General features: G+C 35.0%; 1 protein-coding gene across 2 annotated transcripts in view; it reads left to right on the top strand.

Moving 5' to 3' along the window:
- The window catches only part of EPHA6 (EPH receptor A6), an 852,855-nt gene that overhangs the window by 327,933 nt on the left and 505,670 nt on the right, over nucleotides 1–19,252 (top strand). For both annotated transcript variants that reach the window (XM_029214367.1, XM_029214368.1), the window contains exon 4: nucleotides 9,737–9,892. In XM_029214367.1, coding sequence (XP_029070200.1) covers nucleotides 9,737–9,892 — 156 coding nt within the window. The remainder of the gene's footprint in view (nucleotides 1–9,736; nucleotides 9,893–19,252) is intronic.

Genomic DNA, 19,252 nt, shown 5'->3' on the forward strand with positions numbered 1-19,252 from the left:
GAAAAAGGTGTCTAATCCTAAAAACTGCTAATATAAACCTTTGGTCTCCATACCCTATCTTAACCTCAGAATAAAAACACTGACCTTACTCTCACACTAGAGACACCTTTAGAATTTTAATTTTGCATGTCACCAGCCTCAGACTCCTAAAGTATTTCTGACATTATATTCCAAGTAATGCTCTGTTGCTGACACTTGTCCATCTCTCAGATAAAAGCACTTTTTGAAAATTATCTTTAACGTATAAATCATGAATCTGTGAATGAGAAAAAATGGTGGAAGGTAAAACTAAGATATAATAGATCCACTTTATGCTTGTTAATGGCAACTTACCTGGGTTTGCCAGTATATATCCCTGTTTATAAGTTTTTGTGTCACATAGTAAGAAAACAAACAAACAAAAAACAGTATATATCTTCTAGGTTGGTGTCCTCTTTTTTACCTAACCAAAATTTTAAAACTGTTTGTCTGAGACCTGGGTGGTAGTCTTTTGGTTCAGTTATCAAAGTCTTTGATATGTTAAATAGAATCAGTTCCAAGGATGTGCAGTTTGGGAGCAAGCCCAGGAGTTTATAAACAAGTGTGTGGAATTGCTTTCCTGAGCTCCTGTCTCTCCATATTCTTCCCAGTACTTTCCGAATCTCTATGACTCCTCTTTAAGGTCCTTTGTCTAGAAAGACAGCTGGGGCTTTATTTGTTCCACTCTGCTGTGCACTTCTGCAACTGGATCTACATCCAGGACCAAGTGAGAGGAGGACAGAGAGAAAAAGAAATGCAGTGGGACTCTACCCTCTCAGAACCACAGCTTCAGTGAAGGAAGAGGAAGTTTTTTATTTCTTGAGAATTTTGGCTCCTGTGGGCTCCCATTACTGACCACCACCACCAGTCTACCGCATGATTACTTGAGGGTTGGGCATGAGAGAACAGGAGAAAAAAAAAAAGAGAAAGAGAGAGAGAAAGAAAGAAACAAACAAAGAGGGAAGGGATTTCCACATTCTCTCCTGAGCATTAGGAATTCCATTTCCCACTTCCAGAGCTAAAGTGAGCTAGAGCTCTGACTGTGACCTGGTGGCCATTTCCAGGTTTCCAGTCCATTCAGTCCAGGCTCCAGCCCCAAGCACTGGGGAAAAGAGGAAAGAGGGAGGGAGGGAAGGACGGCAAATTCGTTGCCAGCTAGGTAGTACTACAAATTTTGGTATTTTCCAGTATGCCTGCTTCTACTTACTTTTCAGAGTCCTCAGATAGGGGGTATTGTGCCCAGAGTTAACAGATAAACAGGTGAAAGAGGATGTGGTATTCCATACTTTTCGGAGTCCTTTCCTCTGATTCTTTAGGATGAAAGTCATGTAACCTACAGTATATTTTTGTAGGTAGGTCTGATTTTTTTTTTTTTAATTTGCTTATTCAAGAGAAAGTCTACTTTAACATTTCTCTGGTGGAAGTAAGAAATTAGAATTCATAACAGGACACTTTTATATACATTACCTTCATGAGGACTTCATAGTAGCTCCCCTGCAAGGAAAATTAGGTTGAATATTTTGAAGCACAATCCACAGTTTATTATTAATAAACGTATTTGGCCTTGAGATTTTCCTTTGGTAAGTTATTAATAGGTTATTCTGAAAAAAGAAAATATTTATACTTATTTACCCTTAAGTTTTAGGGTTTTTTCCTTTTTATTTTTCAATTCTCCAATCTTCTCTGCCTTCTCTACTTACATGACAGCACATTTTAATTTCTATAATTGTAGAACAATATCTAGGGAAACAGTAATGATACTGCCTATCCCTGTTTATTAAATTTCCTGAGTTCTAATGTTTTGAGAAACAATGCACATCACATATTTTACTGATAAGTCATTCAGGTTTATCTAAACTTACAGACTGTTGAGCATCTATGAGGGAAAAGCAGTCAATTATATTAATATCAGTTCCTGTCAGACAACACACAGTTCAGTATTTCATCAGCTGATGAGAACTGCACAGCATGATATAACAACTGGGATTTATCATGGTCCTTTGTCTTAAAGTTCTCTGATAATAAAGATAAACTTAAAAAAACATTGCTAGCAGTATATAGCCTAACAATTCAATTTTTAAAATAAAGTATGTGTAGAACAGGTCACACATTTCTTGATTTTGTTTTAGCAGACATAAATCTGTGTGTGTGTGTGTGTGTGTGTGTGTATAAAAATACTTTCCAACTGTATTCCAGTCAATACCCAGAGACTTTAATTTTCTGAGGACAATGAAATTACAAACATTGATAGGGGAAATTATATGGCAAGATATGTACTTCATTAATATTTGTGGTATTTCAATAACTATACTCATGTATGTGCCTTTAATACATGCTTTTCTATAAAAACTACTTTGTACTTTTTAATGTATAACCCATCTTTTATCATTATTTTAGGCAACCACTTAAAGTTCCTCAAATCATAAATGTATTTTTTGAAATAGAAAACTGTGTTTTAACTTAGATTATTTATTATGTAATTTGATGAAAATATGTATATATTTTACATTTTATAGATCCCCACTACCAAATTACATTGTATTTGTTTTTCTTTTTATTTAATTTTATTTATTTATTATTTTTGGCTGTGTCGTTTCTTCGTTCCTGCGTGCGGGCATCTAGTTGTGGCAAGCGGGAGCTACTCTTCGTTGTGGTGCGCAGGCTTCTCATTGCGGTGGCTTCTTTTGTTGCGGAGCACGGGCTCTAGGCATGCGGGCTTCAGTAGTTGTGGCATGCGGGCTTCAGTAGTTGTGGCTCGCGGGCTGTAGAGCACAGGCTTAGTAGTTGGGGTGCACGGGCTTGGTTGCTCTGCGGCATGTGGGATCTTCCCAGACCAGGGCTCAAACCTGTGTCCCCTGCATTGGCAGGCGGATTCTTAACCACTGCCCCACCAGAGAAGCCCTGTATTTATTTTTCTAGCGTTCTTCCTACTTTTATCATAAGTACATGACACCAGAAAATTTAAAAATCATTTCATATATATCATAAATAATTTGTTTATAATTTTCTTATTCTCAATTAAATATACTCACTCCAATTATATGATTAGAAATTTAGTAAAGTCTAAAATTCTTTAAACATAGTTGATTGAACATATAGATTTAACTCCATTTCCTCACGAAACTTCACCAAAATGAGTAAGAGAATATAGAAGGTTTACACTAACAAGGGCAAAGTAAGGGAGAAGAAAATACATCACGTGAGAAAGGTCAACGTCAACAAAATTGCAGAAAATGAAAATCAAATGAAGAAGTGGCAGCTCACTTAGCAATGGAACTTGGTATGACTGCCTGTAGGAAGAGAAGCTACTTTCACTTTGTACTGTTCTGTTGGGTAAATGCCAAGGAATGGAATTGTCAGAAGATATGTGTATGTTCCTCTATAGTAGATACTGCCAAATAGTCCCCCAAAGTGGTAGCATCACTTTCAACTAAAATGTAGAATCACTGTAGATCTTCTTTATCCATTCATCTGTTGATGCACACAGATTTTTTCCATATCTTGGCTATTGAGAATAATGCTGTAATGGACATGGAAGTGCAGATAACTTTTTCATATCCTGTTTTTATTTCCTTTGGATGTATACCCAGAAACAGATTGCTGGGTCACATGGTAGCTCTATTTTTAATTTTCCGAAGAACATCCATACAGTTTTCCATATTGGCTGCACCAACTTGCATTCCCACCAGCAGTACACAGGGTTCTCTTTTCTTTACATCCTTGCCATCATGTATCTCTTGTCTTCTTGATAACTGCCATTCTAACACTCGTGAGGTGATATATCCTTGTGGTTTTCATTTACATTTCCCTGATGACTAGTGATATTGAGCATTCATGTACCTGTTGGACATTTGTATGTCTTCTTTAAAGAAATGTCTGTTCAGTTCCTCTGACTATTTTTTATTTAACTGTATGTTTTTGATTGTTGTTGCTGTTGTTATTGAGTTGTGTGAGTTCTTTATATATTTTATATTTATCAGATATATCAGATATATGGTTTGCAAATATTTTGCCCCATTCTATAGGTTGCCTTTTCATTATTTTTATTGTTTTTTGGCTGTGCTGAAGCTCTTTAGTTTGATGTAGTCCCACTGTTTATTTTTGCTTTCGTTGCTGGTGCTTTTGCTGTCATGTTCTAAAAAAATCATTGCCAAGACCTATATCAAGGAGCTTTTCCACTATGTTTTCTTCTAGAAGTTTTACAGTTTCAGGTTTTATGTTTAAGTTTCTAATTCATTTTGAGTTAATTTTTGTGAGTGGTGTCTGGTCAAGTCCAAGTTCACTTTTCTGTATGTTGTTATACATCATTTATTGACGAGACTATCCTTTTGCCATTGAGTATTTTTAGCTCCCTTGACCTATATATTTGATTGTTTATGTAGGAGTTTATTTTGGAGCCCTCTATTCTGTTCTAGTGGCCTATGTGTGTATTTTTATGCTGGTACCATACTGTTTCCATTCATATAACTTTGTAGTATAGTTTGAAATCAGGAAGTGTGATGCCTCTAGCATTGTTATTCTTTCTCAGAATTGCTTTGACTATTGGGGTCTTTTGTGATTCCATAAATTTTAGGATTGTTTTTTATATTTCTATGAAAAATGCCATTGGAATTTTGATAGGAATTGCATTGAATCTTTAGTTGCTTTCGCATAGTGTGGACATTTTAACAATATTAATTCTTCCAATCCATGAACATGGGGTATCTTTCCATTGTTTTGTATTCTCTTCAATTTCTTTATCAAAATATTGTAGTTTTCTTTGTACAGGTCTTTCACTTCCTTGATTAAATATATGCCTAAGTATTTTACTGTTTTTTATGCTATTGTGAATGTGACTTTTATGCACGTTATTAGAAAATTGATACAAAAAAATATATAACAAAAATGACAAATATAAAATTAATATTGCTAATAAATAGCACTTATATTGGGTTGGCCAAAAAGTTCATTCAGGTTTTTCTGTAAGATGTTATGGAAAAACCTGAATGAACTTTTTGGCCAACCCAATAAATTAATAGAAGATAGCAACCAGTAGAAAAAGAACAAAGGATATAAAAGGCAATTCATAGAAAATTGTGAGTGACTAACATTAATTATAGGGATTAGCAAGGTGAAAGATTAGGGTGCTCACTTACATTATTGTGTGTTTTAGAAATGTTTAGGAATGTAACATGGAAATATGTGTTAAAACAAATAATAAACATACCCTGGCCCAGAGTGCCTACTCTTGGGAACTGAAATATAAGTATCATCATGGGGATGTTTACTGCAGCATAGTTTATAAAGTATTTCTTCCAACTGGGAGATTGTTGACACATATACTACAAATATATTACAGTGACTTAACTACAACCATTGACCTGGAGAGATTTCCATGTTATAATTGATAGTTGATGAAAACAATCTAAAGTTTATTGATATTATCTCAATATTGAAAAATCAATAACACTAAATCCTTCTGTTCATAAATATGTAAACATATATCTACACAGCGGTGTGTCGACATTTTAGGAAAATGATATTTGAAGAGGAAAGAAGGAAGAAAAGGTGGTAATAAGCCAGATTTCTAAATGACATTTTAAAGTAAATGTTCATACAAAAAGAACATACATGTTATGATCTCATATATATATATATATGTATATATATATAGTCATGAATGTTTTGAATATAGAAATATAGAGAAATTGAGAGGTACTAAAATGAAGGTTTAATCTGAAAGTCGATATCTGAATAGCTCCTTCTAAAAGAAAACATTAGAAACCACTGAATCAGATAATATTTTACTTTCCATGTGCAGTATTGATATATGTTAGGAAACATTCTTATTTTGGGTGGTTTGTTTTTTGGAAATGAAGTTCACATACCCTATAAACAGAGAAATAAGGAAGTGGTAGAGAAAGAAGGGATGTACAAGAAAGTAATTTAAAAGTTCTCAAGATGTAGGGACTGATATCCCATTTTTAACAAATACAAACAAAACCTAAAAGTACTAACTAAAAGATATACAGCATGCTCATTCTATTTACAGAATTATAGTAATCTCATATTAGACATTAGTGAATTAATCACTTATTTATTCACTCATTCAACTTTTCAGGCATTTATAAAAACTTAAATATATACTCAAAATATGCTAAAGCATTGTAGATATAAGAATGGTAAGGCCCGTGTCTGGCTTGTGGCAGTTACAAGAAGTTGAGGTGATAACATGATCAAGTAGTTGTATAATACGATTCAGGCTAAAAACAGAAGTGCAGCTGTATATCATTAATGTGTGCTATATAAGAAGAATGTTACTGCCTACAACAGTGGTTTTCTAACATTTTAACAGCATCATCATTAATGTTTAAATGAAATTGTAGACTAAACCCTAATATTAAAATAAGGTAGTAATTTAAGAATCCAAATATATTTTATAAGTTCAAAATTTTAAGGTTTTCAAGGGCAATTTTGAGTTAACAAGCATTTGAAATCAGGGATAGACTTGAGAGTTGCTGCAACAATATCCAATTTGTATTTGTAGTTTTGCAGTAGGCAAAAAAAAAAAAAAAAATTCACATGGATAGTAATTTTAATTGGAAAGATTTTGTTTCAATTGGAATATTAAAATAATCATTCTTGAGTTGTAGTTGAATCAGTTTCAAGATTTTTACTACCTGCTTCCATCCCTTACTTAGAGTAATGCAACAAGCCAAAAAAAAATCTATAAATTTGTAGTGAGATGAATTATGCCATGATCAGAACATGCACTGAGTAGACACGCATTATCTTCTGCAGGAATTTAATTAGCAGAGTACTCACATGCTGTCCAATTCAATAAAACAAATAAGTACCAAGCACCGACTTTATGACAAGCACTGTGCCAAACTGTCCTTGTGGCACTTACAGCCATTAAACAAATAACTGCCCCAAGGGATTACTAACATGGAAAAGGCACAGGTGCTTAGAGAAACTAGTCTAGGGAGTCAGGTAGAGCTTTCTTGCTTTTTTTTTTTTTTGCGGTACGCGGGCCTCTCACTGTTGTGGCCTCTCCCGTTGCGGAGCACAGGCTCCGGACACGCAGACTCAGCGGCCATGGCTCACGGGCCCAGCCGCTCCGCAACATGTGGGATCCTCCCGGACCGGGGCACGAACCCACGTCCCCTACATCGGCAGGTGGACTCCCAACCACTGCGCCACCAGGGAAGCCCAGGTAGAGCCTTCTAAAAGAAGTGAGACTTGAAAGTTGACTAGGAGTCAGCAAGATGAGTGGGTCGTAGGGTGGGGATAGAGAGAAGAGATTGTTCAACAGAGGAAAAGGCTCAAAGCAGAACAAAGAGCAGAGTAAACTCAGAAATTAACGGAGTCCCTCAGCAATTCATTCATTCATTCATTCATTTACCAAATACTCATTGAGGGCCAAGTAATGCCTGATACTGTTCTAGGCCCTGGAAACACTTCAGTAAACAAAACAGACAAAAAAAAAAAATCTCTACCCTCATAGAGCATACATTTTAAGGGGAAATGGCTTAAAAAATTAAACGTATCGAGTGTCAGATGTTGCTAAGTTCTTTGAAGACAGGAATAAGAATGGAGGGTAATATGGATTACTCAGGTAGGATGTAGCAGGAGTTGCAATATAAAAAGGGGAATCGGGTAAGGCTTTATTAATACGGTAATGTTAGAATAAAGACCTGATGTAAGGGAGGTAGAAAACCATACAGACAGTTGGATAAGAGCAAGTACTAAAGGCCCAATGGCAGGAGAATGCTTTGGATGCCCAAGATTCTGAAGGAGGCCAGTGTGGCTGGAGCAGACTGCTTGATACAAAAAAAGAGGTAGAAGATGCAAAGCAGGGTCACAGGGAATGGATGGGGAGCAAAATCATGCAATGCATGGTAGGCAATTAATAGGGCAGTTGGCTTTACTCTAGGAGAGTGGAAAGCCATTGGAAGGCCCAGAGCCCAGTGATAAAATGATCTGATGTATTTTCTAAGATCACTGCCTGCTGAGTTGAGAATAGACAGTAGAAGGGCAAAGCCTTAACAGAGGGAGTTTGAGAGGGAAGCAGCTTTACCCGATGTGGTTGGAACTGTAGGCAGAGTGAAGCCATGGGCGAACTGTAGGCAAGCCATGGGTAAACTTGTAATCCAAGGTAAATATTTTAAACTTTAATGTAAAGATGATGGGAAGTCATCAAAGATTTTTATACAAGGAGATGTAATGAACAGATTTCTGTGTTCAAAACTGCACTATCCAATACGGTAGCCACTAGCCAGCCACATGAGGTTATTGCATGCTTGAAATGTGGCTAGTTTTAATTGGAATGTGCTCTAAATATAAAATATGTATCAGATTTCAAATACTTTTTTTCCTTCCTGAATATATAAGCAGAAGCCTTACTCATAGATTCATTATTGTTAAATTAAGATTCTTGTTTATTTTTACATAGAACATTTTGTGAAAATGTGTTGAGTTAAAATACATAGCTTGTTAAAATATTTTTTAGCATAATATTTGTCACTGGAAAATTACACTTCTTTTATTTTGTATAACAGTTTTAATTTAGAAAGTGGCCAGCAGTCATTTCTTTGAGACTAGAAACAATTAAACCCCCCACCATTCAGGACCCCGGATGTGTAGCTTATCATAGGATCCTTTTTTGTAGGACTTCCATTCCTATGAAAATGTTCAGTGAAAATGACAACATGGATTTAAGTGAATAGAAAATGAGGTTCAGTGAAACATTTGATAGCATAACTTTAGTCACTTACATTTCATTTTCATTATGTTTTGTAAAAATTTAGTCATTAGCCTACAGTTTTCATGATTTTTGTCATATGTGCATAACAAATATACCTTATTTACTTGATATTTTGTCTACCCACTTTTAAAATTAAAATTTTAAATGAATTTATTTCAATATAATAAATAGAAAATTGTTTGCCACAGAAAAATAAAAAATGATCCTGATAAAAATGAAGCAGTGTTATCAAACTATAGCTATGTCCTGCTACAATCTGAGTCTAAGGCCAGCTCTCATTTTGTTCAAAAAATATTTAGCCTGGGCTTCCCTGGTGGCGCAGCGGTTGAGAGTCTGCCTGCCGATGCAGGGGACATGGGTTCGTGCCCCAGTCCGGGAAGATCCCACATGCTGTGGAGCAGATAGGCCCGTGAGGCATGGCCGCTGAGCCTGCGCATCCGGAGCCTGTGCTCCGCAACGGGAGAGGCCACAACAGTGAGAGGCCCGCGTACCACAAAAAAAACAAAAAACAAAACAAAACAAAAAAATATTTAGCCTGTAAGGAAGATGTTAAAGATATACCCACACTACCCTGGGACTTTCTCCTTAAATACTCAGAAGAGCTGAGGGAGAAATGGAATGGAAATCAATTTTAAAGGGTGTGATTCAATGTTATTTAATGCCATCTCCCAGAGCTACACAATTGTCTCCCTTAATGTGGGCATTCCCATACATTGGTAAGCACTGTTATTTTGCATATTTTTGTTTCAAGTATGCCTTTTAAAAGTAGCAACCTCAGCTAAAATATGAAGTCCCCATTGGGTAACTTATTTTGAATTACTAATTTCATTCATTAATATTAGCATGTATTGACTTTTCTGTGTATGTGTGAACTGAACTCTGACATCCAAAGTGTGTATAAGTTAAAATATGTTGTACACATACAAATAAAATAAGCGATAATAAAAAATATTGTTTTTCCTATGTTCGCAGCTTGCAGACCAGGATTCTATAAAGCATTTGCTGGCAACACAAAGTGTTCTAAATGTCCTCCACACAGTTTAACCTACATGGAAGCAACTTCTGTCTGTCAGTGTGAAAAGGGTTACTTTCGAGCTGAACAAGACCCACCTTCCATGGCATGTACCAGTAAGTCTGTCCATTTTTCATTTGAAAATCCTGTTTCCAACCTTTTTGGTCTTTTTATTCTAAATTAAAACAAAAAAAAAGTGACTATGCAAAATCCTATGCCATCTAGGCTATTTGTCTTTGATAATAGTCAAGGAAAAAGTTTCTCTGTCTTTCTTAGCATAATTGTTTTTCAGCTGCTTGCAAAGAATGTATTTATTCCTCAAAAACCACATTGATCACTGACATGCATATACCAACCTGGATTTGGAGACCCTGCAAATTTTTCCTAGGCATAATCTGTCCTTAGGAGGTTAAAGCAGTTTAAGGCTTTTTGAGGCTCTATAAGCAAAACTTCTGTTTTTTGTTTCAACCCTTGAACTTTTGAAGGGACATCAGTTTAGGACCATCAAGTTTGCTGTGTGTGGGAGCTTCAATATGGAACTTTGAAAGTCATTGTGCTATCGTTATATAGAAAAGTTCGAGTTTTCCTTGACATTTGTCTTTAAAGGAAGATATTTTTGAGTTTGTCCACATTTCACCTCTCACTTTCTAATTTTGGGGTTGGAACCAATAGAATATTAAATCTAAATGGGAAGGTCATTTTAATGCATGCACCAAGAATTTTAAATTATTTGTATTCTCCTATTATTAAAGTGTCATAAATTATCTGTACACTATAAAAATTAAAGTGAATATATTAATGCATTGCTAAGGTATGCAAAAGTAAAGTGTCACCTCTTAGTTATAAAAGTCTTGTTAAATACATCAATAAGATACAGTGAAAATTTGCCTTCTTGTTGATGATTTGGTGCCAAAATGTTGCTTATCTTATGTAATTCCATACTGGCAAAAATGGATAGAAAATTATGTACTGCCACATATTCCTTAGAGACAGTGGAGATGTTCCATTATTTTAACTGATGCAGTTTATAGATTTGTATACACTACTACAGACTTATAAAATGTAAAATATTTTATAGAATACATTTAATAAAAATACAACACATTCATTAGTAGATGTAATTTTTGCTTTCTGACTCTTAAGTGCTGAGTGACTACTTTCTTCAAAAAATTGTAGCCTGAGAAATTGCTACCTGGATATTATTTTTTTCTAGTAATGTATTCTAAGTTTATAAGTAGGAAAAGCAAAATTCTAAATATTATTTCTCACCTAATTGTGGAAATAGTTTTGAACAGGAAAAGATTTCTATTACTATTTATATGTAATCCTTTTTGCACAGTTGCTGTATATTATTTTATTATATTGTGGACAACATGCTCCAACTTAGGTAGATGGTAGTGTTTCCAATGGCTACAGTTGTGCCAGGCAAGAATCCCTGAAAACCTGCATCAGAAACTAAATGGACTTCCGAGGAGAGTGATAGAGAAGAATCTGCTCTTTTTATTTTCTTAGAAGGCCATAAATAGACGATTGACAAAATGAAGGAATAAATTGTTTCCCATCAATATAACCCTTCAATGAGGTGACAGAGTAGGTAGTTGGAGAGGTTTAGTTCTTTGGAGTGAGAAACTATTAAGGAAATAAATATGGGATATAATAAGGTCTATGAACCTCAGTCATTGTTGAATCTGATATGTGTACTTATTAGCTTAACATTTTATGTTTCTCGGATTTTCTCTCTTTAAAAAAAACTTTTTTATGCTTGGTATTGTGAGTTATGTTTGCAATTATGCTAGCCTGCTTTAACTGTGCCAAGTGGAAGCAGAGAGATTTAATTCTGGTCATCACTGAGCAGAGCTTTAGACAGGGAACAGCATGCTGTATTGCCATAGAGATTAAAAGAGAGAACTCCAAAGGAAGGTGAAAACTTTTGTCAGATCTCCCCTCATCCAGCCACAGGAAAATCCCCTCTCAAGGCTTCTCTCTGCTACTTCCTTGAGGACTTCTTTTCCTTGTTTTAGCAAAAACTTAGCATGGTGTGCTAGTAAGTTCACCATCTTTTAGAGTCAAATTATCTGAGTGTAAACCTTGGCTTTGGTACTTACTAGCTATGTAGCCTTGGGCAAATTATTTAACCCTTTAACCTCTGTTGCACCATTCTTAGTGTTAATAACAGTACCTACCTCATTCTGTTGTTATTTATAATGATTAAATAAGTTAGTATTTGAAAAGTGCTAAGAAGAATACCTGGCACATAGCAGCTGCTATATAATTGGTTGATACAGAAAGCTCTTCTCTCACAATTCATTTTGAAATAATATTTGATAAGTTAGTATTCAAGCTGTTAAATACTTTATGTTGATAGTATTATGCTGGGCTCACAGCTTCCATCATCTACATTCCTACAAATTGAAAGAAATAACGTACTGAATTTGTAAGACCTTTTCACAAAATATAGTAAGTCCTCTACCTCTATGCATATCTAAGTAAAGTTTTTTGAATTATACTCTGACTAGATGAGAGACCCTAGCAATTATTATAATATATGCAGAAAAAGCAAGGACCATAAACTCCAAAGCATCATACTTCCTAAAAATTGAAAGATTAGATTGTTAGGGAAGAAAAACCAGGAAAATGGCAAGCCAAGAGGTCATTGAACAGTTAGAGTTAAGAGGACCAAGGTAACTTCACCAAGATACAGAACTTTTGAGGCCAAGGATGAAATAAGCAGTCAACCTTTCCGTTTTTCATTAACCATAAACAATAGCCAAATTCTAATAGATTTTTAATAGATGGAAGATCCCTTAACTTCTAGATCATGTGTCTCTGAATAAGCCATTCTTTATCACCTTTATTCCAATAATATATTATCTAAAGGTCAGAATTTGTGTCAGGTAGACAGTCACATCACTTTCTGCTGTTTTTGACTTAGCATTTGAAGCTATGCTTTCAGAGAATCTTCCAGGCATTTAAAAAGAAGCTTTTTTTTTAAACTTGGTATCAGGGGCAGGGAGATTTTGAATGTTTGGGTTTAAAAGAAAATGGAGGACCAAAATATTGAAAATGACTAACTAAGACATTTGGCTAGTAAATGGCCTAGTAGGGAAAGAGCTCCTAGATAGGTATTGTATGTAATCATATGAGTGATTTGATTCTAGGACCTCAAGAGATCTTTCCCTGCTCCTTAGCACTGTCATCAAAACAACAGCAACCCTTAAGTTTCTGGTACAACAAAGCATGTGACTTCACCATTAAGAGTTTTATAATTTCTTTGCATTTTCACTGTAGAGATAGGTGTTTTTTTAAATTTCATAATCTTGAGACATATAATATATATGATATAACCACATAAATATTTTCATTAAGATTTTATTTTTAGAGCAGTTTTAGGTTAAGAACAAAATTAAGAGAAAGTATAGAAATTTCCCATATACCTCCCTCCTCCCAACTCAGACATGCATAGCCTTCCCATTATCAACATCCTCCACCAGAATTGTACATTATATTTGATGAACCTGTATTAACACATCATAGTCACCCAAAGTCTATAGTTTACACTAGGGTTCACTATTGGTGTTGTACATTCTTTGGGTTTGGACAAATGTGTCATGACATGTATCAATCATAATAGTATCATACACAGGATTTTCAGTGTCCTAAAATCCTCTGGGCCTATATTCATCCTTTCCTCCTACCAACTCATGGCAACCACTTATTTTTGTGCTATATCCATATATATATATATGTTATATAATTTGCATCATATAGTAGAAGATTTCAGATTGGCTTCTTTCCCTTAGTAATATGCAGTTAGGATTCTTCCATGTCTTTTCAAGGCTGGATAGCTCATCTATTTTTAGTGCTGAATAATATTTCATTGTCTGGATATACCACAGTTTGTTTATCCATTTACCTATTAAAGGACAGCTTGATTATTTTCCAGTTTCAGCAATTATGAATAAACTGCTATAAACATGCATGTGCAGGTTTTTGGATGGACATAAGTTTTCAACTCCTTTGAGTAAATACCTAGGAGTGTGATTGCTGAATCATATGGTAAGAATATGTTTAATTCTGTAAGAAACCACCAAACCGTACTATTCTGCATTCCTACAGTGAATGAGAGTTCCTGTTGCTACACATCCTCATCAGCATTTAATGTTATCAGTGTTCTGGATTTTGGTTGTTTCTAATAGGTGTGTAGTGGTACATCATTGTTGTTTCAATTTGCATTTTCTTGATGGCGCGATGCGGGGCATCTTTTCATATGCTTATTTGCCATCAGTGTATCTTCTTTGATGAGGTGTACACATAAAGATTTTTAGTTGTTTCAAATGGCTACAGTTTAAGAAAAAGATGTCTCATAATCAAAGCTAATCCCTCAAATATTGGCTGTGGAGGGGTGATCAAATCCTTCCATCTATTGGGCTGGGCTATTATTGTTAACTTCCTCTTTTGATTTTTTGTTTCCACTACTCCTTCCTCACCACCTATAAGTGTACTCAAACTTCTGTCATTAAATAATGTTCCCAGTCCAATAGTTTTTCTCCCAAAACAAGTACCTTCAAAATGCAGTCTTCATCGGCTATGGCTACTTCTTCACACACTTTTAATTTTCTTTTTACTCTACTACATTCAGATTTTTGCTCTTCACTCTCCTGCAATCATGTTTTTCTTTGTGTGAACTGTGTAAGAAAATAAACTGTTTAAGAAAAATTCATCAATGATCTTATTTGCCGTATTGTGTTAGAAACATTTTTGTCGTTATTCATGACATTTAACTCTGTTGATCTCTTCCTTTTTCTTGAAACTATTTGTTCTCTTTTATTCTGAGACTTTGCAATCTCCCCTTTACCCACTTAATTTTCTGAACATCGTGTTTGTTACCATGGATAAATTCTCTTCTTTTGCTCACCTGTTAAATACTAATTTTTCTCATGCTTCTTTCTTAGCTTTCTTGTCTCATCACATGTTCTTAATCTCATGGCTTCAACTAGCACCTGTAAATAGATGATGCCTATATTTTTATCCATATCCCAATCTCCTCTCTTAAGGTCCAAAGTCACCTAGCCAACTCATTACGGGATCTGACAACCTGTGTGTCCCACAGAAACCTGCCCACATCTCAAATCTTGTATCATACCATACTCTCCTTTTGTTACTAAACTCATGAACTTCCATGATGCTGTACTTGTTCTCATCCTTAATGCCAGCAGTTTCCTCTACTTGAAATGCTCTCCCTTTAGGTCCTCTTATGGTTGTTTTCTTTTTGGCAGTCAGGCTCAAATGTCAATTCTTAGGACAGGCATTTCCTGATCACCTGTTCAAAAATATAATCCCTCCCAGTTACTCTTTTTTATATCATATATTTTATTTTTTATGCATTATGTCACTCTTTGAAAATATCTGATTTATTTTTACACTCACTTCCTTGTTTATTGTCATTCTACCCATAGTAGATTACAAGGGGATCATGAATGTTCTTTCTTTACTGTGTCTCCAGCACTAATAATAGTACCTGGCAAATACTAGGCACAAAATAAATATTCGAAGAATGAAGAAACTTATAATTTTAGCTCACCTACAAAAGTCAGTTTTATTACTTCCTACCTCAGCCTGCTCATCCATCCCAGCTTGTTTCCTTATCCTGGTGAATCCTCATCTACCCATGCATCCAAGCAAGAGAGCTTAGAATCATTACCCCTGTCCCTACCCTTGATGTGTCCAAGTAGTCACAAGGCTTGTCAGTTTTACTTCTTAGTATTCCTTCTGTCCATTCCTTCATATCAACTCCTGGTCCTTTCCTTTTTTGTTAAGGCCCTCAACTCTTTCTTGGGCTAATTTAATAATATTTTGGCAAGTCTCCTTCATTTAGTCTTCCATACCTCCAAATATTCCAAACTATTAGAAAATATTATTTTTAAATGAAAACAAAACCTTGATCATATTACCACTTCTTCTGCATAACATCTTTCAAAGCCCAACACCTATTTGCCAAAATTGTAAGAGTCAATCCAAGAACATCCAAAGTCCAGCCCTGGCCTCTTTCCCCATCTCTAATTTTAACTATATTAGGATCTCTCAAACAGTCCTAATATCCAGTTATACCAGCAACATACTTGTAAGTTTGGATCGTCTTGATTTTTAAAACATTGTTTTAAAAATCAAAAATGAATGTTTTTAAAACATTCATTGTGCTTCTCTTACATGAACTGCAAAGTATATTAAAGAAATTAAGAATAAGAAATTTAAAATGAAATGCTGAAGTGTTTTCTCTATTATCTTAATCTACTTCATAAACTCTTAATTTTATTTCTCAGGTGACTCATTAATGTACGTTCTGTGCTTTAAAGGATGAGCCGTGGAGGACACTCCACAATATCATCTCTTGGTCAATTAGGGCTGCCTCTGAGAGCAGTTCAGAGCACAGGAGACCCTGCTGCCTGCCAAGAAGTCTGTTATCAAAATAACTGTCTAAGGCTTTTCTAGGCCAGAAGGGAAAAATGCTCACTAAGGTTGGAGAAACAAAGGACTATAGGAGTTACTAAGAAAGTACTTGTCAAGCAAGAAGGGCAGAGAGCATGAAAGGACTGAGAGAAATGAAGTGAGGGTCTAATATACGGATGCATAAAAAGTTAGACAAATGTAATTCCACAGTCATCGCATTTTCACTTTGATGTTTCTCATGTGTTTAAATCAATAGGAGGATTTTTTTTTAGTTACTGAACAGGTGCTGGAAGATTAACACATTCAACGAACATTTGTGCTGCCTACTTAGAAAAGTTCAAAACATAAAATGCAAATCATATATATGGGTAATTCCTTTGCACATCATTAAGGATTTCACTTTTCTTGGTCATCTAAATATATAGTCAAGTACCTTGAGTAAAACGGTTTCTTCCAATTTCATTCTTAATACATAGGCAAATACCATGTCTTTTTATCTTTATATTTGGTATACAGTGACAGTGGTTGGAATGAAAGTGTAAAAGTTGAATTTATTTTTGCTCTAAGGTTAACATTGTAAAACATGGCTTCTTTATTTCTGGAATGATTGGCCATTTAAGAAAGTCATTATTCTCTCACTCTTACTTTGAATAGAACAAATATTGTGTTGAGATGCATGAGGAAAGGTGTTCTTCCCCGTTTCATCTGCCCTACTCAGGTGCTCCACTCTGGGTGGGTATAGGATGCTCCTATACAGATACCCCTGCTCTACTTGCTATCTTTTCTTTTTTTGCCCCATCGCTTTCGTTTTGCTTTCGCTTTCTCTTTCTCTTTCTCTTCCTCTCTCTCTCTCTCTCTCTGTCTCTCTCCCGTAAGCTTCTTGTGCATGGAAAAAAAACATTCTGGTTCCTTGCTTTTCTGTCTCACAACTGAAAAAACAAAAGCGCAGCTGATTGCTTAGGTGACTGATTGTAAACACAAGGTAGCAGCCACAATTTTACAGAAGCCAGAATGGGAGATATTGCATAAATGGATTTATTACCTTTAACAGGCTGTGTTATACTCTAGACTTGTTCTCATTATAGAAAATAACTCTAAATATTTACTTTATGTATGTATGGCAGTGGTATATTTTTAAAATTAAAATGATCCTTATATTATAGGATAGATACCTGTATGTAATGAATCCCAGTTTCCCTAATACAGATCACTGATGTAAGATGTCACCTGAGCTTCATGGAGTTTCCTAAACATAAATACTTCAATTTTTATTTCAGGCAAGGCTCTTTTACCAAATTACCTGGGAGAGTTTCCTCCATAGGAAGCGATATTAAGTGGTTATTCTGCTGATGCTGAAGAATTGAATTACCACTTGCTACCAGGGCGAATCTGTTCTTGGCATCTACAGTTGGAACTCAGAGAGAATTGTCCCATTTAATATCATCTACTTGTACACAACAGACCACTTACCATGACTAATCCATAATTGGAAAAAGAACATTCATAATTATCCCTACAGTGCTATGCCTTTTGAGAAAGATTTATTAATTGGCTTTAATCTATTCATTTATTGCTTTGCTTTTCCCTCCCAAAATATGACAGTGCTTAGTCTCATCATATTTCTCTTATTTCTAATGAGTATTTAATTAAAAATAACTGACTCAGACACAGAAAGGGCTGTATGTAGGTGTGCAAGATTTTTTTCTTCGTGATATTTAGCAAAATTGGATGATTTCTTACTCAAAACGCCCAAGCGCAGGCTGCTCATGATTTCATTTGTGTTTTAGTGTGCTTTTATTATGAATGTGGTTTTGCCGTTTAACTCTTGACCTACACAATTATAGCATATTTCTGTAGTTTTTAGAATTAGTTATTCTATGGGTTTATATTGAAGATTTTTTCTGCATCGATGAAAATAGTTGATAACTGTTTTTTTGAATTTTTCCAAGGTAAAATTATGTCCACACTCTATGGCATAGAAATTTGGAGCCACAAATGCTTACTTTTCAAGTTTTGAGTGTCTATGGAACTGTATTTTGAGAAGCTTTTATTCCTTCCCAATGAGATATGGGTGGCTGTCCATTTTGCTATGGGTTTTTATTAGTTAATACCAGTTTTCATAATATAAACATCCCCTTCCACTTCTTATGTGATTTTCAAGTCACATGGTTCTCTCTTGAATCAATAACACTGGTTTCTTGCAAAGATTATAACCTTGAACTCTCTGCTCTCCAATATTTTTCAAAATTTGCACTATGTGACAAATAATTCTTGTAGGGTTGCACAAAACTATGCATTCTATTCATCTTAGTTAAAGCACATGCCACCTTTGGATCAAGCTAGACCAGAATAGACCTGTATACAAGAATACATATATTTCAGTGCAATATGTACATTTGGTAAGCACCAGTCAACTTTTCTATAAAACGGGGATATAATTAACTACCTTACAGGTTTATTGTGATAATTGAATGAAATAAATCATGTGAAATATTAAGTACACTCCTTAGAACAAAAAAGTGCTAAAAAATTTTGGTTATATATTTTTGAATACATGCCTACAATGTATAAAAGTAGTCAGCTCTGCCTGAGGACAATGGGAAGGTGTCACAAAGGAGGTAAACACCTAAATCAGAACATGAAGGATGAGTAGGAATTTTCCACAGAGCAAAAAAAAGTAAGGGAATAGTATGTGCAAAGGCAGGGAGAAAGAGGCTAAGGGATGGGCCTAGTTATAAAGACAAATGTAGACGAGGTTGAGAGATTTAGAGTTTATTCTGGAAGTGAATGGTATTTAGTCTATTAGATTTCTTTTTTTATTTTTGTTTCCTTTAACTATGAGTCTTAGAAATGAGGGAAAATGTAGCAAGAATTATCTAAGTCTTCATTCACGGTATTATGAAAACACTAATGGACAAGTCTTAATTTTAGACATCAATTTAGTTACTGAAGTAAGTACAATAATACTGAAAAAAATGAGAATATGTAGAATTCAAAGGATTTGAAGTGCACATGTTTCTGTATCTTGA

This window comes from Monodon monoceros, unplaced genomic scaffold (genome assembly GCF_005190385.1).
Source record: "Monodon monoceros isolate NGI ecotype Baffin Bay Population unplaced genomic scaffold, NGI_Narwhal_1 Super_Scaffold_11, whole genome shotgun sequence".
Taxonomy (NCBI): Eukaryota; Metazoa; Chordata; class Mammalia; order Artiodactyla; family Monodontidae; genus Monodon; species Monodon monoceros.